At 36.2% G+C, this 24,893-nt stretch overlaps 5 protein-coding genes across 8 annotated transcripts; 2 read left to right on the top strand and 3 right to left on the bottom strand.

Annotated features, from left to right (window-relative positions):
* The first annotated feature begins 930 nt into the window (after positions 1-930).
* LOC147553346 (protein DEHYDRATION-INDUCED 19 homolog 5-like) lies at positions 931-3,767 on the top strand. The gene is made up of 5 exons (XM_086664960.1): positions 931-1,458; positions 1,875-2,017; positions 2,360-2,437; positions 2,543-2,781; positions 3,402-3,767. The coding sequence occupies exons 1-5, from the start codon at positions 1,371-1,373 to the stop codon at positions 3,502-3,504; spliced, it is 651 nt and encodes a 216-aa protein (XP_086521086.1). The 5' UTR covers positions 931-1,370; the 3' UTR covers positions 3,505-3,767.
* A 185-nt stretch (positions 3,768-3,952) lies between these two features.
* LOC147553347 (uncharacterized) lies at positions 3,953-8,992 on the bottom strand. The gene is made up of 15 exons (XM_086667641.1): positions 8,590-8,992; positions 7,282-7,388; positions 7,070-7,166; positions 6,827-6,988; positions 6,479-6,583; positions 6,208-6,291; positions 6,004-6,119; positions 5,773-5,874; positions 5,570-5,683; positions 5,433-5,492; positions 5,269-5,335; positions 5,128-5,181; positions 4,954-5,028; positions 4,819-4,854; positions 3,953-4,400 (listed from the first exon to the last, which is right to left on the bottom strand). The coding sequence occupies exons 2-15, from the start codon at positions 7,299-7,301 to the stop codon at positions 4,311-4,313; spliced, it is 1,182 nt and encodes a 393-aa protein (XP_086523767.1). The 5' UTR covers positions 7,302-7,388; positions 8,590-8,992; the 3' UTR covers positions 3,953-4,310.
* Positions 8,993-10,033: 1,041 nt separating this feature from the next.
* Positions 10,034-14,563, bottom strand: LOC147553348 (uncharacterized). Of its 3 annotated transcripts, none has more exons than XM_086664962.1 (16): positions 14,427-14,563; positions 13,843-13,920; positions 13,532-13,672; positions 13,324-13,435; positions 13,071-13,205; positions 12,547-12,651; positions 12,179-12,262; positions 11,982-12,097; positions 11,766-11,867; positions 11,555-11,674; positions 11,219-11,275; positions 10,979-11,045; positions 10,832-10,885; positions 10,653-10,727; positions 10,518-10,556; positions 10,034-10,423 (listed from the first exon to the last, which is right to left on the bottom strand). In XM_086664962.1, the coding sequence occupies exons 3-16, from the start codon at positions 13,558-13,560 to the stop codon at positions 10,301-10,303; spliced, it is 1,218 nt and encodes a 405-aa protein (XP_086521088.1). In that variant the 5' UTR covers positions 13,561-13,672; positions 13,843-13,920; positions 14,427-14,563; the 3' UTR covers positions 10,034-10,300. The 3 variants fall into 3 exon arrangements, with proteins under 3 accessions (XP_086521088.1, XP_086521089.1, XP_086521090.1); XM_086664963.1 differs by lacking the exon at positions 14,427-14,563 and adding an exon at positions 14,357-14,375; XM_086664964.1 differs by lacking the exon at positions 13,843-13,920 and having other exon boundaries at positions 14,427-14,507.
* On the top strand, positions 14,459-20,380 carry LOC147553349 (SAGA-associated factor 29 homolog A-like). Of its 2 annotated transcripts, XM_086664965.1 has the most exons (9): positions 14,719-16,283; positions 17,107-17,200; positions 17,824-17,900; positions 18,130-18,245; positions 18,455-18,540; positions 19,070-19,123; positions 19,502-19,655; positions 19,842-19,855; positions 20,045-20,380. In XM_086664965.1, exons 1-9 carry the CDS (start codon positions 16,166-16,168, stop codon positions 20,145-20,147), a joined length of 816 nt encoding a protein of 271 aa, XP_086521091.1. In that variant the 5' UTR covers positions 14,719-16,165; the 3' UTR covers positions 20,148-20,380. The 2 variants fall into 2 exon arrangements, with proteins under 2 accessions (XP_086521092.1, XP_086521091.1); XM_086664966.1 differs by lacking the exon at positions 19,842-19,855 and having other exon boundaries at positions 14,459-16,283; positions 19,502-19,664.
* A 64-nt stretch (positions 20,381-20,444) lies between these two features.
* Positions 20,445-24,857, bottom strand: LOC147553350 (putative serine/threonine-protein kinase WNK3). The gene is made up of 8 exons (XM_086664961.1): positions 24,154-24,857; positions 23,889-23,926; positions 23,539-23,766; positions 23,199-23,422; positions 22,742-22,899; positions 22,359-22,542; positions 22,146-22,280; positions 20,445-22,055 (listed from the first exon to the last, which is right to left on the bottom strand). The coding sequence occupies exons 1-8, from the start codon at positions 24,229-24,231 to the stop codon at positions 20,860-20,862; spliced, it is 2,241 nt and encodes a 746-aa protein (XP_086521087.1). The 5' UTR covers positions 24,232-24,857; the 3' UTR covers positions 20,445-20,859.
* Between the last annotated feature and the right edge of the window lie 36 nt (positions 24,858-24,893).

Raw genomic sequence — 24,893 nt, forward strand, 5'->3', positions numbered from 1 at the left:
CCTACCTAACTCTCTTTTCCAAATAAGATACTATAAAACTTGTGATGGCAAAAGTTTATTAATGGCTAACAACTTTGTCATTACATTATAATATTGCTTTGATTATCTTCTTCTCATTTCCTTGACCTAATTTTTGTTTTTTCTTATTTGCATTAAACTCCTATAAATCTCAGTGGTGGGTCGGATTTATAATGATCAAGAGGAGTGTTCTAGGTTATTTTAGATAATAATTCTGGATCCATATTTATTTTATATCTGCCTCAAATAGATTCGAAACCAAACGAGTTGAATTTGATTAAAGAGAACTACCATTTTTTTGTGGAAGAAAAAAAAACTACCACTACAATAACTAAGAAATTAGTCACACCCCAATAATGCTCAAGTGGAATTCAACTCTCTAAAAAGTCTAAAAAGAATTATACAAGGAAGAGTTAATCACCCTTTCAACCCCACTCCCTTTCTTCCTCTCCACTATGCAACTTCTGTTAAGATTCTTGTCTTGGCTACCAAGCAAGAGTTTATTGTTTTTTTGTGGCAGGAGTGATACTCTCCTCCTCATTTAGGCGGGCAGAATCCCAACCACTTTATATAGTTTACGTAAATTTATAAAAGAAAAAATAGGATTCATTTTTTCTCCAAATCATGTACCTCAACATAAATGGGTTTGGATTTTGCCGACCTAGGAGTGTAGCATGATTTTTTTTGTAGAAGATGCTACGTTGTTCATTTCTCGAACGAACCTAGACTTACAGTTGAGATGGCATGTTCAGTCACTGATACCATGTGTAGTTTTCCTTAATCTTGTCCAACTTAGACCCAAACCTTGGCTAAGTAGTACAATTATTTTTTTTTTCTTTTTTTTTCTCGTAAGCAATGGGTTCTAGCATCGGCCCTGCGTCTATAAATACATATTACTCTTCAACTAAAACTAAAGTAAATTGGACAAACATACCATATGACATGCATGATATGGACAGAGATGGTAAAGTTAGATGAGCTCTCCAACTTTATGTGCCAAAGGAAGTCCCAGTAAACAAACAATTCTCTCTCTCTCTCTCTCCCTCTCTCTCTCTCTCTCTCTCTCTCTCTCTCTCTCTCTCTCTCTCTCTCTTCTATATACCTGTAATATAATCTACTACTAGTTGTGCACGTGACTGAAACTCACTAGTATTTTATAAGTTGATCATCTTCTCTCATTCATTGAAACTGCCAGGGTGTCACTTTGTCATTTGAGTAGATGCTAACAATTTGCCAGTCCTCTCTCCCTATAAGTATATGACCCACCAAACTTCACCTTCCTTCTTTCTTTCTCTCTTTACTTTTTTGCTCATCTGAAAACTGACCCTTTTCTAGCCGGAAACTGAAATTCCATGGACGTTGATGATCTTTGGCCTTCTAGACTTCACCCTTCTAACAACCACTTTACTACTATGCATACCACCTCAAGACTTCACTCTGGTACACATCATACATATTTCTTATTCAAGTCTTTTGGATTTCTGTTTTATGCTCATTTACTTAAGATCTTCACTTTTCATTTGATTTTTCACTTTTTTTTTCATCTCTTTTATCAAAATTTGATCTTTTGGACGTTGATGGTTTATGTTTTTCTCTTTGAGGGTTTGTCATAATTGTTGGAAATTTTGGGGTTTTAGTCCAATTTAAGTTTATGGGTTTAAGTTTTTCAGAGATTATCTCGACTATGACTTTATGGGTAGGTTTTATTTGAAGATCTATAACTCTCTGGTGTAGAATTATCTAAATCTTGTGACTTGTGGGGACTTCTTTAATTTCTTCAAGAGCTTGTTTGAGGTTTCTATTTCTAGGTTTCCCATGTTAAAACTTACTTTCTTTTTGATGTTCTTCAACTGCAGAAAACAATTTGATCATGGTCGGTTCTGATGGAGATGAAGATGTTCAAACTTGGTTTCCTTGCCCTTTTTGTTATATAGAAATTGAAGTTCCATTGTTATGTACTCATCTTCAAGAAGAACATTGCTTCGACGTAAGAAATTCGGTACGTAAAGTTTCATCTTTATACTTGTTCTTTAAGGTTTTTACCCATTTACTTAGCATTCAAGTCTAATACTAGTAGTTTCTTTTTTGGACTACTTCCATACCCAAAAGCATGAGGAAGTTCACTTTGTACTCTGTTAGTAAATTTCTAATTCGTATCGTGACAAATAATAAACATAGATAACAAATTCGGGCTTTCATAACGAAAAATGTTTCTACCCCGTGATATCGGGCATTCTGGCACTTACGGAAATAATATTACTTTCGGGAGAGATATGATTGACTTGTTTCCACGTCAGAATCTTCCCATGTGACTCAATTAATCACTTGAAGTACTTTGCAGGTATGCCCGGTTTGTGCAGAAAATCTTGGCAGAGATATGATTGGACATTTTACAGGACAACATTCTCATATGTTAAAGGTATTAGTCACGTGAACAAGTATGAGAGTAGGATTTGAACTTAAACTTGCAGACTCAATAAATGATATTTCGTATGTCTAACCTCGAGCATTATATTCAATATAGCGAAGGAGAAAATCTCAAAGATCGGGACAATGGACCAACCGTTCATCAATGCTTAGCAATGAAATGTGTGACCTAGGTTCATTTCTTGGAGTAACATCAAACATAAGGGGAAATACAATTGATTCTACACCCGATCCACTTCTCTCACCGTTTCTTTGTGGTGTATCTCTTCCCACGCCTAAATGTATCCAAGATACAAGCTCCGATATCAAAACACCAACAACTTTAGATGTTAAAAGGTACTTTTCTATTAGCTTTCTATAAAACTAAAAGCACTTCCGTATCCATATTGTTTCATTCGTTAGATATGTTGTGATGATCTTATTCATGCAAGCTTTTCGTGTCATGCTTTTGTACTTGGAACCACTTTCAGTTTCTATGATTTAGTTCCCTTGTATAACCCTGTCCTAAAATATTCCCTGAGTGATCCGTCCACTTTGTGTTTGGGGTTTAGTAAAGCATGTGGTGCACTAACTCCATGCCAAATTTCGTGTCATTATTTCGTTCTTATCTCAATTTTCCTTCTTGGGCATACTTTTTTCGAGGAAAACATTGACTTGGAGATATATTATATTATTATTACGCCGAGATAACATAAGCTATCATTGGGAATTATGCCACGAAATGGTTTATCTAGAGAATCAAAGAATCCCTATGATATAAATATAACTAACTTCAAGAAGTACGTAAAAGAGACGGCCTTCTTCACTTCCACGGGGAAGGACTGACCCCACCATTTCTCAAATAGAAAAACTAAAAAAGGAAACAAATGTTTCTTTGTCGTGATATCTACTCTTTGTTGTTTAAGATCAGTCCTGAAATGATTCAAAAACTTGGTTGACGCTTCCTACAATTGCAGCGAAGATTCGTCTATATCAGATGAAGCTAGAGAACAAGACTATCAAGAAAGAAGCAAGAGGGCTGAGTTCTTTCAGCAGATGGTCTTGTCAACCATCTTCTAACACCCATCCAGCTATTGATGCATCTATCTGATCGAGAAAGAAGTTTCTGTCAGGCCTGCTGGTTTATGGTTAATCGAGAGTAGTTACTATATAATAGCAATCTTCTTGAGAGAAACGATCCTAAAATAGCGAAAAAATGCAAGTTTGTAAGTGTATGCAATGTCGTAAGTAAATGTATATCGATAGTGTAGTAGTTTAAGTAATAATTTTGTAGCCGATTTCGAACTCTGCCAATTAAGCTTAAGACAGTTATTAGTTTATTACATCTTATTTATCGTGTTTCTGAATTTGAGAATTTCTTAACTTATGTATGTTTAACTAAGTGAGATTCGAAATCTGACTAGAGATCTGAATTTAGTCGAGTTAGATTACAGAGTGTCTATTGTTTGTCTGACTTGTACGAATGTCTTACTTGCACTCTTTGTGAGTCCATTTGGGTCTGCCGTAAAAAAGAAATTTGAACTAGAATCCTCTGTCTAAAATAATCTGAAAACAATTGCATTGCTCCTGGCCGAAACAAGTCAGACTGAGACGACTCAGACAACTAGACAAGTGAAGAAACGGAACGAGAAAGCCAGAAATAATGGATGATACCGAAAAGAATAGAAACAAAAACTATAAGCTGTTCTAAATATGAAGCTAAAGTAACAGATCATTTGAAGACAAAATGGGCATTTGATTCATTTCTATTTGATCTTGTATATGCAGCTACCAGTATAGTTTATATACTTTTTCCTTGAATCGCCTACCAATATGGGCACTATCATCTTCATCTTCTACCCCTCTATATCAGTTCTTCCGACCTTTCAACTAGAAACGCCGTTGTCATAACTTTTATCTGCAGCTGTCAATCTATCTCGAAACATTTGCCACTCATCTAGACACCTTTCTCTTACCTGAAACAATGTCAAACTTTTCGCTTTAGTTTATACAAGTAATCAAATTTGTTTAGCATACTACTCAGATTGAGAAGGTAGACTCAGCTAATTTGAGGTTTGAATTGACCCGAGACAGATTTTAGAAGATTTTTTTATCTATATTACTTGTCTAAATGGCTGAGTTCAACTAAGATCCCATTATCTGAAATAACCCCCTCAGACAAAAACAACTCAGACGACTCAGATTCGGACAGTCATTCATTAGGTCATACCAAGCTGGAATAGGTTGGTTGGTGGGTCGAGTGGAGCAAAACACTACAAACCCGGGTATGAGTCCTAATAGGTTGGTTGGTGGGTCTGAGTGGAGCAAAACTTGAAAGCCCTAAGCGAGGACGAAACTGGGTTATGAAAACAATGAAGGACAACGATTACATACCATTTGTTTCGGTGTCTTTCCGTTCTTTTCTATCCCCTGTAACAAGAAAGAAGACATGCCCGCGAGTTCAGCTCTCATTCCATAAATTGAAAACTTGGGTTGGACAAGAAGAAGAGACGGTTAGTTTCTTCTTACCTGGTTTCCAAGTGATGGAATACCTTGATGAACAATCCATTGAGCATCTACAACTCCTATTTTCTCATGAGCAGGCTAATTTCCAAAAGATATGCAAGGAAGTATAAAGTTATAGCCGCAAGTAGTAAATGTAGAAGTAAGAAGAAAGATGGAGACGTAAATGGGTTTGCGTACCTCTACACATCTTCTAAGTGCAAAATCGATACCCCATCCATGGACCAAATCATTCTGAAAATATCAATAGGACAATTATACGAAGAGTTTGATGAACAAGTCATTTGCAGGTAAGTAAGTGAGAAGGTTAACGATGATTACTTGAAGCATATGCCAAACACAGCGCCAGGCCTCACGAGAAAACACAGGCGCCATGATTTCAACGAATCTGCATTAAGGTAGAGTGAACTTGTATTCAAAGAACCGAAAGAGTAAACCCTATTTGTTGAGTATAAGAATGGTATACAAAAATAAAATGTTCTTACGCTGCACATGGCGGCGTATGGGGATCCTTCTTGCATTCTTTTGAATTATCCGCAGCTTCTCTGATAAAACAAGGATATTAGAAACAAAGCCTCCATTGATGAAAGAAAATGAAGGTGAAGACAGGTTAGGGGTTTACTTGTGGACTTCATGGTCTTTCCTTCTCTTCGTCATCGGCCATTGAAACTTCTGGTTTACCTGCAAACCAGGTTGCGATATCTCTAATCCGTGCTTCCTCACCAGCTTTATGTATCTAGAATTGGCAAGAAAAAAAAAACAGATCACGTGTTATGTCATTCTCAACAACCAAGAGGGGTTCGTTCATCTGTCAAAAGAACTCACTCTTCAGCGTCAAAATTGTCAAGACCTAGGTCTTCGTCCCAGATAAATATGTAGTCGTATGCCGCCACAATATCAGGATGTAAAAACCGTTTGGCGAACCACCTTGAACAAATTCCCATTGTTAAGTTAGATATCAGAAGCTTCACTTAGAAGAGGTTTTTGTATTATATATGAAGCACAAATAGAAATGATGAAACAAGTAAAAAGAATACAAGTGTTGTGGTTCCTCACCATTTGGTTTGTTTCTTAGCACTCACGTGGATAGCTCGTTTTGACCACTCAAACTCATCCCATTCTGTAGTTCGGCCATCATAGTGAAACAACATAATAGTAAAGTTGTTTGAGAACTGCATAAACAGAGTCAATTACTATCAAAATATCGAGTAACTGCTAAAGCGGAAGAAAGTCATTGTGTACGGGGTCGTATTCACTGACCTTTTTAACTCCTGCATCGATATTTCTTTTCTGATCATATCCAACAGTAAAGACTACTAGATACTTTTCCTTGATAGTTAAGTCCTGCAGGTATCAACTTGATCAATCAAAACAAATGTGCACCTTAAAGAACTCGTGCTTCAATGATTACCCGAATTGAGATTGAGGGATGCAAATGTATATATGGATGGATTTGAAATGATTTTTTAGTAGAGAACAATTACATTAATATGTTATAGTCTACTATCATACGAAGGTTTTGAACTCACACCTCACTGGGCTTACCCCACAATCTGCGGAGATAAAAGTCTGATTCCGATTCAATTATGCCAGGCGGAAGTCTCTCTGCACCTCTAGGTTTGGCTGGAACCTGTCTCTGCAAACAAATCACAATGGAAACAGGCAATATCTCAGATTATAAGAGTAAAATCGGAATTCACCATACCGAGTAATTAACTATATCTTGAAGTTCTACATAACTGGCCTATATTGAAAGTATACCTACAACACAATCAAGAACCTAGTTTGGATTCAACACTTATGGGAAATGAAGCATTTAGCAGCACTGAACCCATATTTACAGCATATAAGAGCCATGAAAGGATAATCTAGGCCATACCTGTAATGTCTCATTCCTTTCAAGAGATAGGTTTATGCTACTTCTGCTACAGTTTACAGAAGACCAGGAGTGATTGGAGGAGGTTAGAGTTGTAAGGTTTGAGTTGTCTTTGATGTCCATAAGATCGTTAAATGGAATATGGCTGGAACGGTAGTTCAAGAACTGCTCAATTCAGACAGAGAAAGTATAAATACAGGGGCGACGAGAATGAAAAGCAATACTGTGTACACAATAATTCCGAACCTTCGGTAAGGATACCCCTAAGAAGAATCCAAAAACAACTGCAAAAAATGTGGTAGAAATAATCGTCATGGTTTCACTCGATTTTCCTGGAAACAATCTGCAATCTATAATTTGTCAGTATTTGAAGGAACTAATGTACCCATGAACAAAATCCCACACCGAAAATATCGACATCAAGTTAAGAAGACGATTAGTTGAAATGTTAATGTAACCTGCATCCGAGTGGTTTCATTTTAGTCAAGGAACTATCAACTTCTGCCCTGTAGCAACAAAGAAGTATGTCCTAAAGAAATGCAGATCCTCAGCAAAATGGGTAGACCTAAAGCAACACAAAGTACAAGAAGTGAATGATGGATAATACTTTAACTAATCTTTTTTACTTCTATAGTATAAGGGTGCAACTAAAACAAGAGTTCATATTGAAGAGAAAGAAGCACTCATTCTGTTGTTTTGAATTACATGGGATGTATTCAATCAAGTGCTTGAAAATCTTTGTACCATAGATATATAGTCATAAAGCATCTATAGGCGCACCCCAAAATTCCTCTTGGGACCTCACTCGAGAGATTGACTATGGTCAATCTTAATTGATTCACGACACCTATAGGCGCGCCCTCTCGGACTTACCTGTCCGAGGCAATGCTTTGGGCCTCGGATTGGGCCAGTCTGATAGTCTCTGATCCTTTTCAAGCTTGGATCAAGGGCCTTGGACTTCAGATAAGCTCTCTAGATTAGATTCATCTTCTTCTTTTCAAGCTCTTTAGGTCAACAAACGAAGAAGAAAAAACAAAACAAGGGCAGCAAATTTAAGTCTTAGTTCTATAAACAAGTTTGAATGTTCAAGATCCAAAATTTTATTGCAAGATATTTGAAGAGAGAAAAAAAATAAGAAACAAAGAAGAAGAGGGGGGAGGGGCGCTTGGGGGTGCCTACAGACGGAGGCTCCAAGAGAAATTTTGGGGTGCCTCTATAGACGCAGCCACTAAAGAACCCTAGGTGAAAGATGTTAAGATGGAAAATAATGAATAGTATTGTTCTCCATAGGATGATTTGACACTTAATGCGGATCATCAACAAATACTTGGTTAATATGTAATCTTGTGATAGTCCCATCACTTTTGAGATTGTCAGTACTCTAAATTATAGGTGCATGCTCAAGCTTAGAGTGTCTATGCGGTACAGTTTTCTCTAGAAACAAAATCTTGTACCTGTCAGGTTTAGGTCTGAATGTAAAAAAAAGAAAAAGGAGATAATATCGATAACTGCTAAGCTGAGAAGCTATAGAACGAGAACTTACCGATTACGTTAGGGTTTTATGTAAACAAAGGTATCATCATCTTCATAGGCCCAATTCTCATGTGTGTATAGTACCAAAATTGAATCTTTAAAACAATTGAATATATAACTTAAACAAGAATAAAGAATAGAAGTTTAGCTAGACTACTAATATTCTTCTAATCAACTTCAAAATTCATTCATCTATAGACTATAGAGAGAGAGAGAGAGAATGGTGATAGTACCTGATGAAGGAAGGAAACTGTTGTTGATGATGATGGGGGAGAAACAGAACTTGATGAAATTTGATGATATTAAGTCACCATTCACAGAATAACTAGAGAGAGAGAGAGAGAAAATAGAAAAGAGAATGTTTTCTTGTTATGAGTAATCTTTTGGGGTGAATTTTTATAAGTACTATGAATATATTTTTGTGGAAATTCTAGAGAGAGAAAGATATCAAATTCATTGCTGTAACAGTTTTTAGAGAGAGAGAGAGAGAAAGAGAATGAATATTCGCTCCGTTTTTTTCTATCTCTAATCAAATTTCCTTCTTTAAAGTGGTACTATTTTCGTAACCGTTATATATAACGACGGTTCTTATTTTTATAGAGAGTGCTTCCTTCTTTAACTTCTCTCTACCTTCCTAGTTGGTTCATTGTTTTAGACTGTTAAAATACATAACCAAAATTAGCTAAATGACCAATATACCCTTCTTCTTCCTCTTCATGAAAAAGTAGGTTATTTTTCTATATATAATGTAGTACAAAGTTTCAAGTAAAACTAATGGAACAACGATGGCTCTGATACGAAGTTATCGTACCGTCTATGTATTGTGTTCGACTTTCTCTTACTAAATCTGGTCTGACTATGTACACCAGCTTAACAATGTGAACTTTCAACAAAAAAAAAAAAGCTTAACAATGTGAATCTCTTAATCGGGAGATATGGAAACATATCTATGCAAATGATTAACAATATCGGCATTTACTCAATTTGACCTAAGGGAGGGGCTAAAGACCTTCTTGACATATTTGGCCCCGGATTACACACTAAGTAAGAAGACACTTCACAATATGTGCTAATCGAGGGGCCTACAGCAATTATGTCCTAATATGCCAACAAGGAAAAGAAGCATGTAAATAAAATAGCAAGCAATTCTTTCAACAAAATAAAAATAGCAAGCAATTGAATATTGACCCTTGACTTGGAAGTAATGTGCATTTGACTTTTACTCTTTTTATTTTAATTCTGGACCATTTTATTTCCAATTAAAACCAAAACACCACATTTGTCATGTAATACAATAATTATTCCATAAAAATTTTATTCATAATTTTTGTGATCGAAAGTTATCATAAGATGTTGTATTATCAAAGAAAAGTCTTAATTACGGAAGATACCAGTTTTAATTGCTTTGTTTTTTCGACTGAAATAGTAAACTATTTATATAGGAATCCACATTTTTGTAAAAATAACTAGCAACCTAGATAATTTTGACCCGATCAAACTAGTCAAGAAATAGAGAATATTCTCTAAGTTGACAGAGAAAGACTTACATATTTGACTTCTTTCACATTTGAAAAGAGGTGACATAATAAAACCTTCAAATATAAAAAAATAATAAGAAAAATTATGAATGATCTTGTCATTTACAGAAAAATAATTGCTCTCTAGAAGGCAACCAACTTAAACCCCAAAACTCAAAAAGTTCAAAATATATTCGAATAAGAACTTTTCTCTACAACATTATTGTAATTTGGCATAATTGTTTATGCCAAGGGTTGATCTTCTCTTTCCATTTCTCCTTTATATATCCTCAATTATCAATCAATAACATAAATTTATTGCATAACTTAAAAATATAATAAACAAATATATATATATATATATATATATGTGGCATTGTTTTCTCCAATCAAGTTGTGTCCACGAAATGTTTATTGTCGTTGTTCATCATCCCTTATAACGGGCCGTGGATACGGGTGGATCCATACCCAAGCTATTATAGTACACCTTCTCTGCTTTCGCCATTCGATCATGAAAAATTGTCCACTCTTTTCTACATCTTAGCCTTACCTGAAAACATTCATACATTTTGTAGTTCATACACCCATAGAAGTTGATTTCCATCTGTACTGAAATAAGGAGATCGAAGAAATGCATTACTTACCGCTCGCCACGGTGATGTCCCATTAGTCTCTGACTCTCCCTGTCAAAAACAAGAGTTGCCATTTTCATTGTTCAATTCGAAAATTTGGTTGGTGTTTTACTATAAAATTGAAGTTCGAAACTTGGTTTTTCTTACTTGGTTTCCGAGTGTTGGAACACTTTGATGGACAACATATTGTGCATCAACAATTCCCATTTTCTCATGAGCAGGCTAGTTTCGAAAGAACAAAGAAATTTAAACAAAATAACATTTAGGGACATTGTTCAAAAGGATTTACATTAAGAAAGAGGGAAATGACAAGAAGGGTTTTAAACCTCTAGGCATCTTCTCATAGAAAAATCGAGACCCCATCCATGGACTAAGTCATTCTGCAAAGGCACGATAAGGAATTAGAATAAAGATTTTAGAAGGTGTTATTTGAGGATAGATAAGTGAAAATTAGTTTGACGGTTGTTGATTACCTGAATCATATGCCAAACACAACGCCATGCATCTCGGGAAAACACAGGTGCCATGATCTCTAGAAAACTGCATATGAGAGAGAGAGAGAGAGAGAGAGAGAGAGAGAGAGAGAGAGAGAGAGAGAGAGAGAGAGAGAGAGAGAGAGAGAGAGAGAGAGAGAGAGAGAGAGAGAGAACAAAGTAAGACTTAAGTACACGAAGAAGCATTTACATTTGAGCCATTGAAGATATAACACGTACGCTGCACATGGTGGCACATGAGGTACGGTGCAGTAACCCGGTTTTTCTTCTGTTTCTCTGATTATACAAGGAAAAACGAACAAGGAAGTCACCATTAGCGATACTATATCATACGTAATACAAAGGAAAAAAAACAGGGTTGCCCTTGCTTGACCTCCTACTAGTACTAGGTCTCCACTTGACCCCTTGGGTTACTACTTTTTTGTTCATTTGAGTTATAATGACTCGAATTTCCATGAATTGTTGATACAAAAAGGTCAACTAGAGGGTCAATGTAGCATTACTGAGTATCGATATTGAGAGAGAGAGAGAGAGGCCTCTTTCGTGCGTACTTACTTGTGTACTTCACGGTCGTCCCTTCTCCTTGTCATTTGCCAAATTGGCTTTTGATTTGGCAATGGCTGTAAACCAGGCTGTGAGATTTCCAGCCCATGCTTCCTTACCAGCTTTATGTATCTATAATACATACGTAAGACATAAGACCTCAGCTTACAGCTAACGTTAGTCTCAAGAAGAAAACAAAAATATCCTCTGTCCAAGAACTTACTCTTCGGCATCAAAATTTTCAACTCCTAGATCTTCATCCCAGATAAATATGTAATCATAGAGTGCCACAATGTCAGGATGCAGAAATCGTTTGGCATACCACCTTGAACAAAATATCACGGGTTATAAGGTTCACTCAAAACTTAAAAGAGACTCGGTCATGATATGAAATTATTAAGATTGCTGCAAGTAAAAGACTACAGTTGTACTTCCTTACCATTTGGTTTGCTTCTGAGCACTCACATGGATAGCTCGCTTTGACCACTCAAACTCATCCCACTCAGTAGTTCGACCATCATAGTGAAATAGTAAAATAGTGAAGTTATCCGAGAACTGTAGGAGAGGTAAAAACACGGTTACATTTTAAAGCAACGGAAAATCATACTTAGTGACAAAAAGGTAACCATGTCTGACCTTCTTAACTGCCTTATCGATATTACTTTTCTGGTCATACCCAACAGTGAAGGTTACAAGATATTTTTCCTTCTTTGCCAAGTCCTGCGAGATAGAATTTGGCATATCAATTAGCATACAACTTAACTGACTTAATTTTACTATTTAAAGGTATAAATTAATGAATGGATATTCAAACTGGATGAGTCGAGTGCTGAAAATTGGTGGGTACTGATCCAACTTGGGTGATACATCAAACTTGGACTCAAAATGATAAAAGATAACAAAACTTGCTAGACTCATATTAAGGTGCATAAATGGTTTAAAATCAAAAGTTACAAGTATTTTAACTTATTATGCATCTTTCATTTAAAGGTTAATGTTCATACCTCGCTCGGCATACCCCACAATCTGCGGAGATACAAATCTGATTCCTGTGTAATAATTCCAGGTGGAAGTCTTTCTGTACCTCGAGGATTCGTTGGAACCCATATCTGCAACAGTCATGTTCGGAGCAATTAATGTCAGCATAGGTTTTGAATATCATTCTGAAGAATTTAGTACCCTAATTTATCAACAGAATTTCGTGGATAAATCCAGCAAGGTAAGTGCAATATCCCACATCGCTTGGCGAGCGCCCGGAGAATGGGCTATAGGTGCGAGTTCAAGCCTAGTAATCGTCAAGGCCTTTGGGGAGGTTTGTGGAGCCCACGCCAAGAACAACATTCTTTATCTGTTAGGCTCGGGCCTAGGTGGCAAAAGTAGGGACAATGCCGATAATGTTGACGCTTGGGTCGGTAAAATAAAGATATACGTCCCGATTTTATCATAAGACAAAGATAAAAATAAAAAAATTCCTCATTGGAATCATGAAATTGCAAGTCAAAAAGCATACTGGAGATGAAGCAGATACCTTTGGTGGTTGGGATTGTTTCGTGTTACTTGTATTTTGACCTGTCACTGAATACCAAGCATAATGCAGCAAAGCTTGGGTTGAAAGAGTTGTGGTGTTATCAATTGAAGCAATAAAACCAGAGGGGAAGTTGAACTGCTCAAATTCAATCATAAACGATAAATATTAGTTCATCGCCGAATACCATTGACATTAAACGAGGGAGAAGCAAGACCATAAATTTGAACCAACAAATGAACTTTATGACGTATACCTTAGTTAGAGAAAGTAACGGGAAAGATACTCCTATCAAGAACCCAAACATAGCTCCAACCATAGTTGTAGTAATAATCTTCATTGTTTCGTTTGATTTTCTTACAATTGTACTGAAATTAGCATTTAAGAAAGTTAAGCACCGGCTAGTTGTTATAACGAAAACGTCTAACAATCTAGTATGAAGGAAGTGATAGAAATCTTTTAACCTGCGTCCGAGAATTCCCCTTTTAGTCATAATCTTTTAATTCTAAACGAAAGCAAAAGAAAATTGTCGTTTAGCAACCAAGAACTACTCCACATTGGTCGACAAGTTTTTACCAAAATGAGCGGCCCGATATCCCATGATACTGCAAGAAAAGATGGCCAGACCCGATTAACCAAGGCACCAAAAAAGACGATAAGTGCGTGAAGAATAAATAGATTGCATTAACCAACAAGAAATTTTCATGTAATTCAAAGTAAAATTTAATAACTAATTGGAAAATCATCCATAAACTACCTTGGAGATAGATTATACCTTATAAATCGACTTTTTACTCCCTTTTCAAATTGTGAGGATTGATCTTAATGTTTATTGCCTTTCCTTGAACAATTCCTACTTACCCACCAAACTCAAATGTTAAACCAAAATTATGAAACAATCTCTAGTTTTCAAGAATGAGAGATCCAACTTTCACACCCTAGCTAGTAACTCCAAAACTAAGCAACCATGTGGTTTAAACCCATAATTAGCTCTATAAGTAATCAACCATGTGCTACTAAAAAGACCTTGAAAACTGTAAAAATGTCAACACTCTATCTATCTACAAAGTCTAATACTTCAAGCTGCACCTTTACTTGAAACTTAAAACAAGTGAAACCCCATCTCTCTCTCTCTCTCTCTCTCTCTCTCTCTCTCTCTCTCTCTCTCTCTCTCTCTCACTGAAGAGTTTACTTTGACAAAATTAAAAGGAAAAAAAAATTTATTTACTTAAAATCAAAGACACCCAAATTAAGTAGAGTAATCACAAGAAAAGTGTGAAGAAACATACAATTTTTATGCAATTTGAAGTTAAATGATTTAAAATTTTTGATAAAATGAAATAGAATTTAGAGATTTACCTGATGGGTGGGTTATTAAGTAGTGGGAATTCAGAGAGAGAGAGAGAGAGAAAGAAGCAGGAAGGTGGTCTCTCCTCTCTTTTTTCCATTTGAATTGAAAACTAAAAGTCTTGTGGTTGGGTAATTTTTGTGTTCTGGCAGATTCATTGTGGTATTTTAACAAACACAAAGAAGAGAGATGGAGTTGAGAATCAACTAATATGTTTCAACTTGTGAGTTAGTGGGAAGTTAGGCTAAAAGAAAGGAAACATTTTTTTTTTTTTTTTGCAAACTTGTGAGTGCTTTTCCCCCTAAAATTGTACCTCTGTGGGTCTTCCTTGGGGTAACCATAGATTGGACCCAACCATGACAAATTTGGTTAATCTACTTGACTTTAAATTTCATTAAGTCAACCCAGATCTTATCGAAAATTAACTGAAGAACATTTCCTTTGTTACCTTACGATTTTTTTAGCCTACGTTTTTGGGCATAAAAAAAGTTTCTTGATCATGAAAATTTAGTCCATCGAGATTGACTTACTAGGCATACTTATTATTCAGTTTAAAATTCACTTGATTGAACTTTGTCCCTTAATCGTCGTCTTTTTCTCTCTATCTCTCTTGCTCATCATTTCTTTTATCTATCTCGCTGCTATTGTTGTTCATTATCTCTCTCTCTCTCTCTCTCTCTCTCTCTCTCCTGTTTCGAATTTGATAAACTCCACACCCTAAGGACGGCTGCTCGTGTTCTTTTTAGTATAAATAAAGGTAGGTTTCCTCTTTGGAAATCATTTAAAATTTCGTAGAAGAACTTTTAGTATTGGCCTTTGACTAGTGCCGTAGAAACTGTAATCTTCTTTAATCATGTCACTGACTACTAAACTTTGCCAAAACTTCGTAGAAGTCTTTCAATTTATTACCTCGTTCGACTTTCTGCAAACTTCTAGTATCCTTGCTTCCTGTTTAGTTTACTCCTCAGCCGCTCCAACAAACCACTCTACAACCAAAGCCGTACTCTAACATCATAGCTACAATGATACCTAAAGAATTCATTTTCTTACTCTTTTTCTATTTTACTTAGTTGCTAATTTGATCGTCAGAGCCTCTTTGTCCGACACCATATAGTGTCCTCGGATTTCACACTTCTACTCAAATTCTTACTAATGTCGATTTTCTATTAGTACTTGTCTTTTACTTGTCTCTTGAGTTGCTAGTCTCCACCTAATGACTTTTTTAACCGTGTGATTTTCTACCTGTCACATTACCTATCTTTAAGCTTTTGAAGCACCTACTTTAAGACATTTTGGATCCCGTAAACTTGTAGTAGTAAGTTTCTTTTTTTTTCATATCTGAAAATCGTCAGGGAGATACCTCTTTCTTTTTCTTGTGGGATGGGCCCGAGCTGAGTAGTAGGTTCCTAGCGACTCGCTTCGGCTATGGCATGTAGGGCCACAAATAGTGTTCTCTCGTGCCCTTTTGTCATCCCTAATTAGGAGGACTGGAAGCTCTATTGGACAAACAAAAGAGCTAAAAAGTGAATTAATTATAAACTAGGGAGTCATTTGGAAATTTCCGGGCATCCCTAACAATTTCTTCTTTCTAATGATTACCCCTCAGGTTTCGAACTGAAAAAAATGGAAAGAAACTAAATTCTGAAAGATCAAAACTGTATGTGATCATATAGTACTACTACTACTACTACTATAAGAGATTATCTTTAGAAAGAGGGAATTTAGAGAGAGAGAAAGTACATAGAGAGAGATGTCGACGATCGAGATAAGTAGCATCCTAGAGAACGCGAAGGAACTGGATCGATTGAGGAAAGAACAAGATGAGGTTTTACTTGAGATCAATAAGATCCATAAGAAACTTCAATCAAGTAAGTGTTTATTCACTCTTTAATTGATTAAACTTCAACCATTTTTCAAATTTCTTAACCTAGAAAACTTTTAATTTTAAATTAGATTATGAAGATATTTTATTTTACTAATTTCAGCAATGGTTAATTGTTGTTTCCTTAATTAAATGATTAAAAATGATTTAGATAGAGCTAATTATTCTATTTGCACCAAGATATCATCAAAAAGTATATAAATTTATGGGTTTTGCTGTTTGTTACTCTTCAAGTACTCCTGTTCATATATCATGAATGTGACAATATTTTCAAGTTGGAATTCATCTTGGGAAGATCTCTTATTAGTTTCTTGTAATTAAACTACCTAAATTGTCCAACTTATAGATTTTTATAAAGAAATTTGGGTTAATTAAGACTGAAGATTTCGGTACGCCAAATTTGGAGTGCTGGATTGCGGACCCACCCACCCAAATAGGGCACAGGGGATCGGGTATGCCGTGGTAGAGTATCTGGTAACATTGATATGTTCTAAAGAAGGAATATATCGTCTTTACATTTCATTGATTTCTATCTAGTTCATTCATTAAGCCTGTAGAATAAAGAATCAAGCTTCTCGATCAAAGCCTTAAAATATGGTAGACGGAGCCATAACTCTGTTGAATAGATTATGCTATACTTCTATAGGATGCAGCTAACTTAATTTTTAGTGTCTCTACACTGCATTTCTCTTTCCATCTATAGACTTCATACACATCTTCATCGGTTTTATTGTTAAATATATTCAGTATTATGGTCAAATTACATGTATTTATGCTAAATTTCATGTTTTTTTCGCCAATGATTACAGCTCCCGAGATAATCGAGAAGTCAGGTGATGCTGTATTGTTAAAACTTCGGGCATTATATGTACAAGCGAAGGATCTTTCGGAAAACGAATTAAGGTATACAATAGCTTTGCTCAAGGGAAACATGAAGAAACACTCATGGAGTGTAAAAAGGAAAAGAGAGAGAACATGGGAATAACTAGTAGGAATTTTACTTATGCCTCATTCACCATATAACCCAGATGTAAACCAGCTTGTAATTTCAGTTGCTGTTCATGGTTAACCCGGTTCGATCTGATATCTGACTCCTTGTCACTTGCACTACTTGCGTGCATTACGACCTTCTCTAGAACAATATCAGACTATCTAGGGAATGCAACTCCTCTAAGTTGCTCTGCGTAACCATCTTCTTACTGAAATCATCCGTATCTCCCCTACTAACCAACTCCACCTGCTCCTCCATATCATACTGTATGCCACCTCCTAACGACACGCCCATATCCAATTTATCAGTATTCATCGATATAATTTGCAAGCTTTCAGGACTCTCCGGGTTAACCATAAGAAGATCATCAAACGGAAAATGATCTCGATCAATTGCCTCCCTCCTTACAGCTTTCTTCAAATTATATGACTATATCTAAGTCTTGACATATATTATAATCCTCCTCCTGACACATGTGCAGATAGCTATTGTCTCCTTATCTAGCAATTGTAAATTTGCAGTTTCTTTTTTGCAGTTTCTCAAACACATTGATGGCTCAGTTGGATACTCTACTACAATCTGGACTTTCTGCAGCACAGCGGAAAAAGATAGGTTCGTCTCTCAAGCTGTGTAATGTTGTTTTGTTAAACTGTTGCTGCTTAAATATCTAAGACCCTGGCTAACTTGTAACATTTGAAATTTTAAACAACAACTGACACTATAAAGGTGTCAGTTTTTCAGTGGCAATTTGTTAAACCCCTAGAGACTACTGGTTGAAGTAATTTTTGGTAATTACCAGTTAATTCAGTGGTTAAAGTTGAGCTGTAAGTGGTAATTGCAGAAGTTACTGAGCAAAAGAAGAAAAGAATGAAAACTGACTCAGATATCTCAAGGCATTCTCCTGCTGCTTCCATGCGAACCCAACTAGAGCTTGCTGCTGGGTTGAAGGGTGAACAGGTATGTCAAACTTTCTGTTGCCATCAGTACCTTCTGAAATTGATAACTATGTAACAGCACTTTCTCAAGTGATTTCCATTTAGACTTCTTTATCTATTAGCGGCTTATTGCCTACTTGTTGGTGCTCATCATACTTGTCTTTGAATGGGTAAATTTTCATTATTTAATTGTCCACTTAATACAAAAACTGTCAATCTTATACTTTCCAGGTAGCAGCTCGGGTCACACCTGATGATGCTGACAAGGATGAGTGGTTTGTTGTAAAAGTAATTCACTTTGACAGAGAAGCAAAAGAGTAAGTTATCTCTTATCAACTCAGCAAGCTCTTCTCATATATTAGTTGATGAAAAGTGTCCGAAGGAGAAGAATAGGGGAGCTAATAATACTTTGCATTTGCAAAAGTTGGTCTGATGTGGAAAAGTATAAAGTTTGTGCAATGCCCTTCCATGGCCACAGAGTTGAGATTTGAACCATACAGTTTCTACCAGACATCTTTTCTTGTTAGTAAAGGTTCCACTTGTAGAACCTTTCCTTCACTAAGATTAGACAAATGAGGTCTTGCCAGAATCTTCTTTTTACTAGAGTAATGAAAACGTATGACTATGTTAATTGTTAACCCAACCTCTATTATTATTGGTGGCTACTGGGTAGGCCTCTGATGCCACCTGTTAGATACGCAAGTGCCAGGGTTTATGTTGACTTGTTCAGTGCAAACTGCTCAGGACCAAAATATTCTGTAGGATGGGAATATACTAGCATGCTTGTTTTTCTTTGGAGTCTATTTTTCTCTTAGACATTAATCTTACAGAGCAACTTCTGTGCAGATTTGAAGTATTTGATGAGGAACCAGGTGATGATGAAGATGGAGGTGGACAAAGGTAGCTTTTCTAGTATTTTCTCTTTATTTGCATAGCAAATAAGAAACGCTCCTATTACATGATGGTGTGCCCTATAATCTACTACAATAAAATCATAAAAAGAAATGGGGAAAAAATGTTTCCATCGTGGTTGGTCCTAGATCCCTTTGGACAGATGCATAAGATCTTACACCGAAGAGGGTCGTTATGTTTTTATAAAAATTGAAGTGGTTTGCTATGCGTACCATTTTGCCAAATGGCGTTGGAGAAGTTACCGGTTGATTTTAATTTTGGTGATGTGAAAATCATAGAGACCCAGCCATTTACTTCTTCTGATTTCCTTGGTCATTGTGAGAACTTTGTCATTAGGTGACAATAGATTCTTTTTGTTGTTTTCAGAACATACAAGCTACCAATGTCACGCATTATTCCTTTTCCTAAGCGAAACGATCCTTCAAGTGCACCAGATTATCCAACTGGTAAACATGTTTTGGCGGTCTATCCTGGCACCACCGCTTTATATAAAGCAACCGTGGTTAATCCTCATCGTAAGGTAATAATAGTGTCTTTCTTCAACTATATCATATCCAAATTTTGCTTTACTCCATATGGGATTACACAGTAAAAATGTTTCCGTTCAAGTTAAATTTTTCGAAACTAATTTTGTGCCTCCACTTCATTGCTGACTATGATTTGCCTTTTCATGTGGTGCAACATTCAAATGTACCTCAATTTTCAGAGGAAGAGTGACGAGTAAGTTTGATCCCCGCCTCTAATTCTGTACATTACATTTTCATTGAAAATGTTATTTTGATTATGTAGATCAGAATTTTGAATTTCGTCGTATTTTTATCCTTGAAGCCTACTCCAATTGAGAAATTAAGTAAATGTCTAAATCAAAAACTGAAATGTGATATCTGTACATTACTCTCGATTTTCCAGTTATTTGTTAGAGTTCGACGACGACGAGGAAGATGGGTCAATGCCACAGAGGACTGTACCATTTCATAAGGTGGTTCCCCTACCAGAAGGACATCGCCAGTAACCTCTCACTCTCCTGATTGTCTGTTGTTGATATCATCGTTAGATATCAGGAACCTGATCCACTTTATAATACCCTGTATTTATTAGTACTGCGGGCATGATTTTTACTCCGAATGTAGTGTTCCAATGATAGTATGTCTTGCTCAGCTGGTCACGCATATGTATCAATGTTGTGGTGAATAGACTACGATTATTATCTTATCATTAATAAAGAATTAAGTATTATTATGATTAGTAAATGATCCATTTAACATCTTTGTCATGCATAGAGAGAGAGAGAGAGAGAGAGAGAGAGAGAGAGAGCAAGGAAAATCATAAATTTGAACAATAAACCAATTACAACCTTGTCTTGTGATGAGAACTACTTACTACTATGTCAACAATGTGCCTTGTCGAAAACAAGTAAACTAACACTAACCCAATTATGGGCTCAAACTATTGTTCTACTCTACCTTCACAACTGCAATCAAACCTCATGACATGTAGTATAACGTGTAAAATATACATGGTTCTGTGGACAACTTTGCATGTTTTCACGTTCCGAACCCTTTGCCAGGTGTACAGGAGTCCAGATAGGTAAACAGCTCATCTGCAGCACCCAAAAAGATGATAGATATATCACCATGATTACATGGTCCAATATCTCCTATCACTTAGCACGGAAGTCCCAAACTCAAGAAGACATATCAGAGCAGACGGCAGCTGGCGCGTCGTCATAGTTGAGCTTCACTATCTACCAAAACAACAGCAATACCCTTACTGGAAGAAGATCCTGAATCACCTTTCAATATACTCGCCCTATCTCTTAAACCTTTACTTTCAGTTGCGTAATCTTGCTTCCCGACTTTCCCGATGATGCGGAGAAGGCTAAAATTCCTTAACAAGTCCGCTACATTTTTAGGCTTAGGGAGAGAGTTGTTAGAACTCGACGGAACTAAAGATTTGTCAATATCGTTGTCGATTGGAGAATTCATCATTTTTTTCACTTCCAAGGAGCCTGAATCTGTAAGATGCCCAGAGTACAGATTAGCCTCACAACCTATTGTATAATCAGGAACTTTCAAGTGGCAGATACTGAAAACCCTGTGATGCATTTCCGATGGCAGTCCTTTCAGAAGATCTGAAATGTCTGATTCATGCTTTCGCTTTAGTTCATTGAGTTCCTTTTGCTGCTCTATCAAAAGATGCTTTAATTTCTCTGCGAAAACTGTAACATCTTCTGCCTCATTTGTATCCATTGACAGCATAGAAGCATTGGAATCCTGATCTGCAATTTTTTCCTTGTAATTATCACACACTTCTTCCGGTTTCTTACTAATGTCATCAGAAGATCGGGTTTCCTCTCCTTCAAGATGCACATTCGAGTCACGAAGTTCTTCATCTTCATCGATTCTAGGAATTGAAGTTGCGGACTCTTCTAGTTGATTGGAAGAAGCAGTGACATTTTGATGATCTTCTCCACTTTGATGCTTACTTGGAGATAACTGATCATCTTCACCTAAACAACTAGGGTTTAGAGCTGAATCCACAGGAGCAGACAAGTTCGAGAGAGTGTGCCTCAGAGGGGATCCTTGACTTTTGGGGGAGTCGGACCAATACTTCCGACCTGATGGAAATCGTTCAAGAACCAAACCACCCGAAGGAGGTTCAAAATTATTTCCCAACTTAGATTGCTCATCTTTGTTTTCAGATTTACTTCTAGAAATCGAAACACTTCCGCGTGAACTCTCTCTTGTAGTTCTTCTAGATGTCCACTCTGGAATATGTGACTTTATTTCTGAATCAATCATAGAAGCAATAGTAGTAACATCATGATCTGTCAAGTCCAACTCGGTAACCATTTCCGCAGCGACACTTATTGCCGTGTCCACCTCAATATCGAATGGGAAATGGATGTTTCGAACATGACCTGTATATTTCACAAGAAATCATTAGATGAAATTCCTCAGACAAATCTGTCAGTATGAATTGAAAATCAAAATCAAGAGAGTCTGCAAACCTGTCTGATCTGCAATCCTTAGTTTCAAAAATATAGTTTTGATGTCTTTCATTTCACCTTCTATGATGAAATCTCGACTTGTTTCATGTCTGTCTTCCTTAGAACTTGAAGAACCAGTGCTTATTCTGCTAAGAGCTGCATTTTCTATGTCATTATGTGACGAAAAACGAGCTCGAAGCTATCTGAACAACTGAATAAAATGATTCAATTTACCTGAATGACTGGTATTTGATCGTAATGAACGTCCTATACTTTCATTCTCTCCATCTAACTGGAGAAAGGGATCTTCTAACAGCTCTCGAGCAGATAATCTCGTAGAGGCATCTGCTATACATTTCTCTATGAACACTTTGACTCCATGATCTTTCACCTTTTCAAATGATGCAGGCCTTTTTCCCTACACAAAACCAAGAACTGAGACGGCATATAGAACCTATTACTATGTTATAAACTTCGAGATGTCCTATATATCGGCTCTTACAGATACTATATAACTAAAATGGTCGTATTAGGCCTTATGTGCCTACTAAATAGGCCAAAATGGCCCGTTGTGAGATTCTGTAGCAAATGATATACTAAAAATTAGAGATTCTTACCGATATCACTTTTTTGTATATTTGAGCTGCATTAGCGCATTCTACGTATGGGTACTCGAAGGTTACTAACTCCAACAAGCACATTCCGAATGCATAGATATCGACAAGCTCGTCATATTCCTCTTCGTAAAGCTCTGGTGCCATGAACTCTGGAGTTCCTGCTCAAGTAAAAATTATGTTTACCTCCATTAGCTACATATTTGTTTTCAGAGCAGCTATCCTATATTTTATGTACCTAAATCAGATGCCCAACCTCGGCGAAAACATTATGTCACTAGCAATCAGACAGTTTATTCGTCTCATCTTTTTTCCTCGTACATATTAAAGAGGTAGCAACTCCGCACATCAGCTACTGAATCAGTGTCCAGACCTAGATCGGGCATCTTGTTCGCACGAGTAGTTTTTGTTCGTACGAGTAGTTTCGGAATATAATCAGAATCAAGAGATAGTAACTTACCAATGACACTGTGAGCTGAATGAGTTTTCCTAAGAATTGCAGCAAGTCCAAGATCACCAATTTTGACTTCCCCTTGATTTCCATTAACAAAAATATTATCACACTTCAAATCTCTATGTATAACAGGTGGGTCATGACTATGAAGATATAAAAGACCCTCCAATATCTGTCTTGACCAATTCTTCAATGCTCTTAAATCTACATGTTTATGTTTCTTTCTATACCTAAAAAACAAAAAGAATCACACAATCTTATAAGTATTATAAACAACCCAAAATAGAGAACTACTTAACAATAGTAAAAGAAAAATGAAAATGAAAACCCACGATCGATAACTTACTGGCGTAATGTTCCGGACGTGAAAATCTCGGTGATAAAGTTGATTTTATCATGTTTAGTATCAACCCATGAATTATAAAACTTTATTATATGTTTATGTTTAAGAGTCTTCAACAAATGAACTTCAGAGTAAAGACGCTCTAAATCTTCTGAATTACGCAATACATCAGCTACTTTAATTTGATTCCATGCTACTTCGATACCTTCTAACTCGTCAAACGCTTTATATCTGAAAAATGAAAGACGAATAAAAAACATGTATAAACTAATAGCTTTGAATCAAGATGGAAAAAGTGAAAAATGCAGGATTTCGAAATAACCCTAAAAAGGATGGGTAGAAAGGGTACACACACTGTTTTGAATGCCCCCTTTCCTAGTACTTCTTTATACTGCAAAATAAAAAGAAACAAGTAAATCCAAAACTATAGTATAACATAATAAGGTTAAGAAGAAGATATTATTGTAATTAGTAATACTAATCAAACAATCTAATTACTAATTAAACAAGTACTAAAAACAAAGTAAGAAGACAAAAGAAATGTTGGGTATTATGAATTAAGAACTATTGATTAGATTTAGAGAGAGATTAAGTTGAAGTGAATAAATTTATACTAACCCGACCATATCGATTAGTTGGATCAATTTCGACAAACTCTGAATCTGAATCTTCTTTTTCAGTTTCATTTGCCATCATCCTCTTTGTTATTGTTGATTTTAGATTGAAAAGTATATAACTTCAATGAGAGACAAGAGTGGTTGGTTGAATCAATCTAATTTAGCTGCAGATCCAATGAATTCCTCCTCCTCCTCCTCCTCCTATTACAACAACCACTAAATTTTCAAGGTACTACCCCATTGTTCAAGAGAGAGAGAAAGAGATTTTAGAGAGAGAAAGGATAGAGTGATCATGGGTTTCAGCTATAGAAAGTAAAAAAAAAAAAGGTATGGGAATTCTCTAGCAACAAGAGAGAGAGAGAGAGAGAGAGAGAGAGAGAGAGAGAGGAATCCGGAAGTGTCATAAATTATGGGGGGGTGGTATTTTATTAGCAATTCTAGGAGGGTCATTCACAAGTCATATAATTATAAAATCTTTAGATACTTATAAAAGAAATACTATCATTAATTAAACAAACCCATTTTCATTTATCAGACAACTGAAAGTCAAAGTCGACTCGGAAGAGAATTGATATCAACCGTTTGATTTGAAGGTTACTTTTCTCTAGATTTACATATATGATCTCTCTGAGAAATTCTTAGTCCTTGATTTAATTTTGGATCCAACATTTGTATACATTTTCTGTGGTCTTATCATCTTCACTACTCTCTCTCTCTCTCTCTCTATCTCTCTCTCTATGT

The sequence above is a fragment of the Eschscholzia californica genome, unplaced genomic scaffold (genome assembly GCF_041429995.1).
Source record: "Eschscholzia californica isolate CP2 unplaced genomic scaffold, dmEscCali1.0.p SCAF_3, whole genome shotgun sequence".
In the NCBI taxonomy this organism is placed as follows: Eukaryota; Viridiplantae; Streptophyta; class Magnoliopsida; order Ranunculales; family Papaveraceae; genus Eschscholzia; species Eschscholzia californica.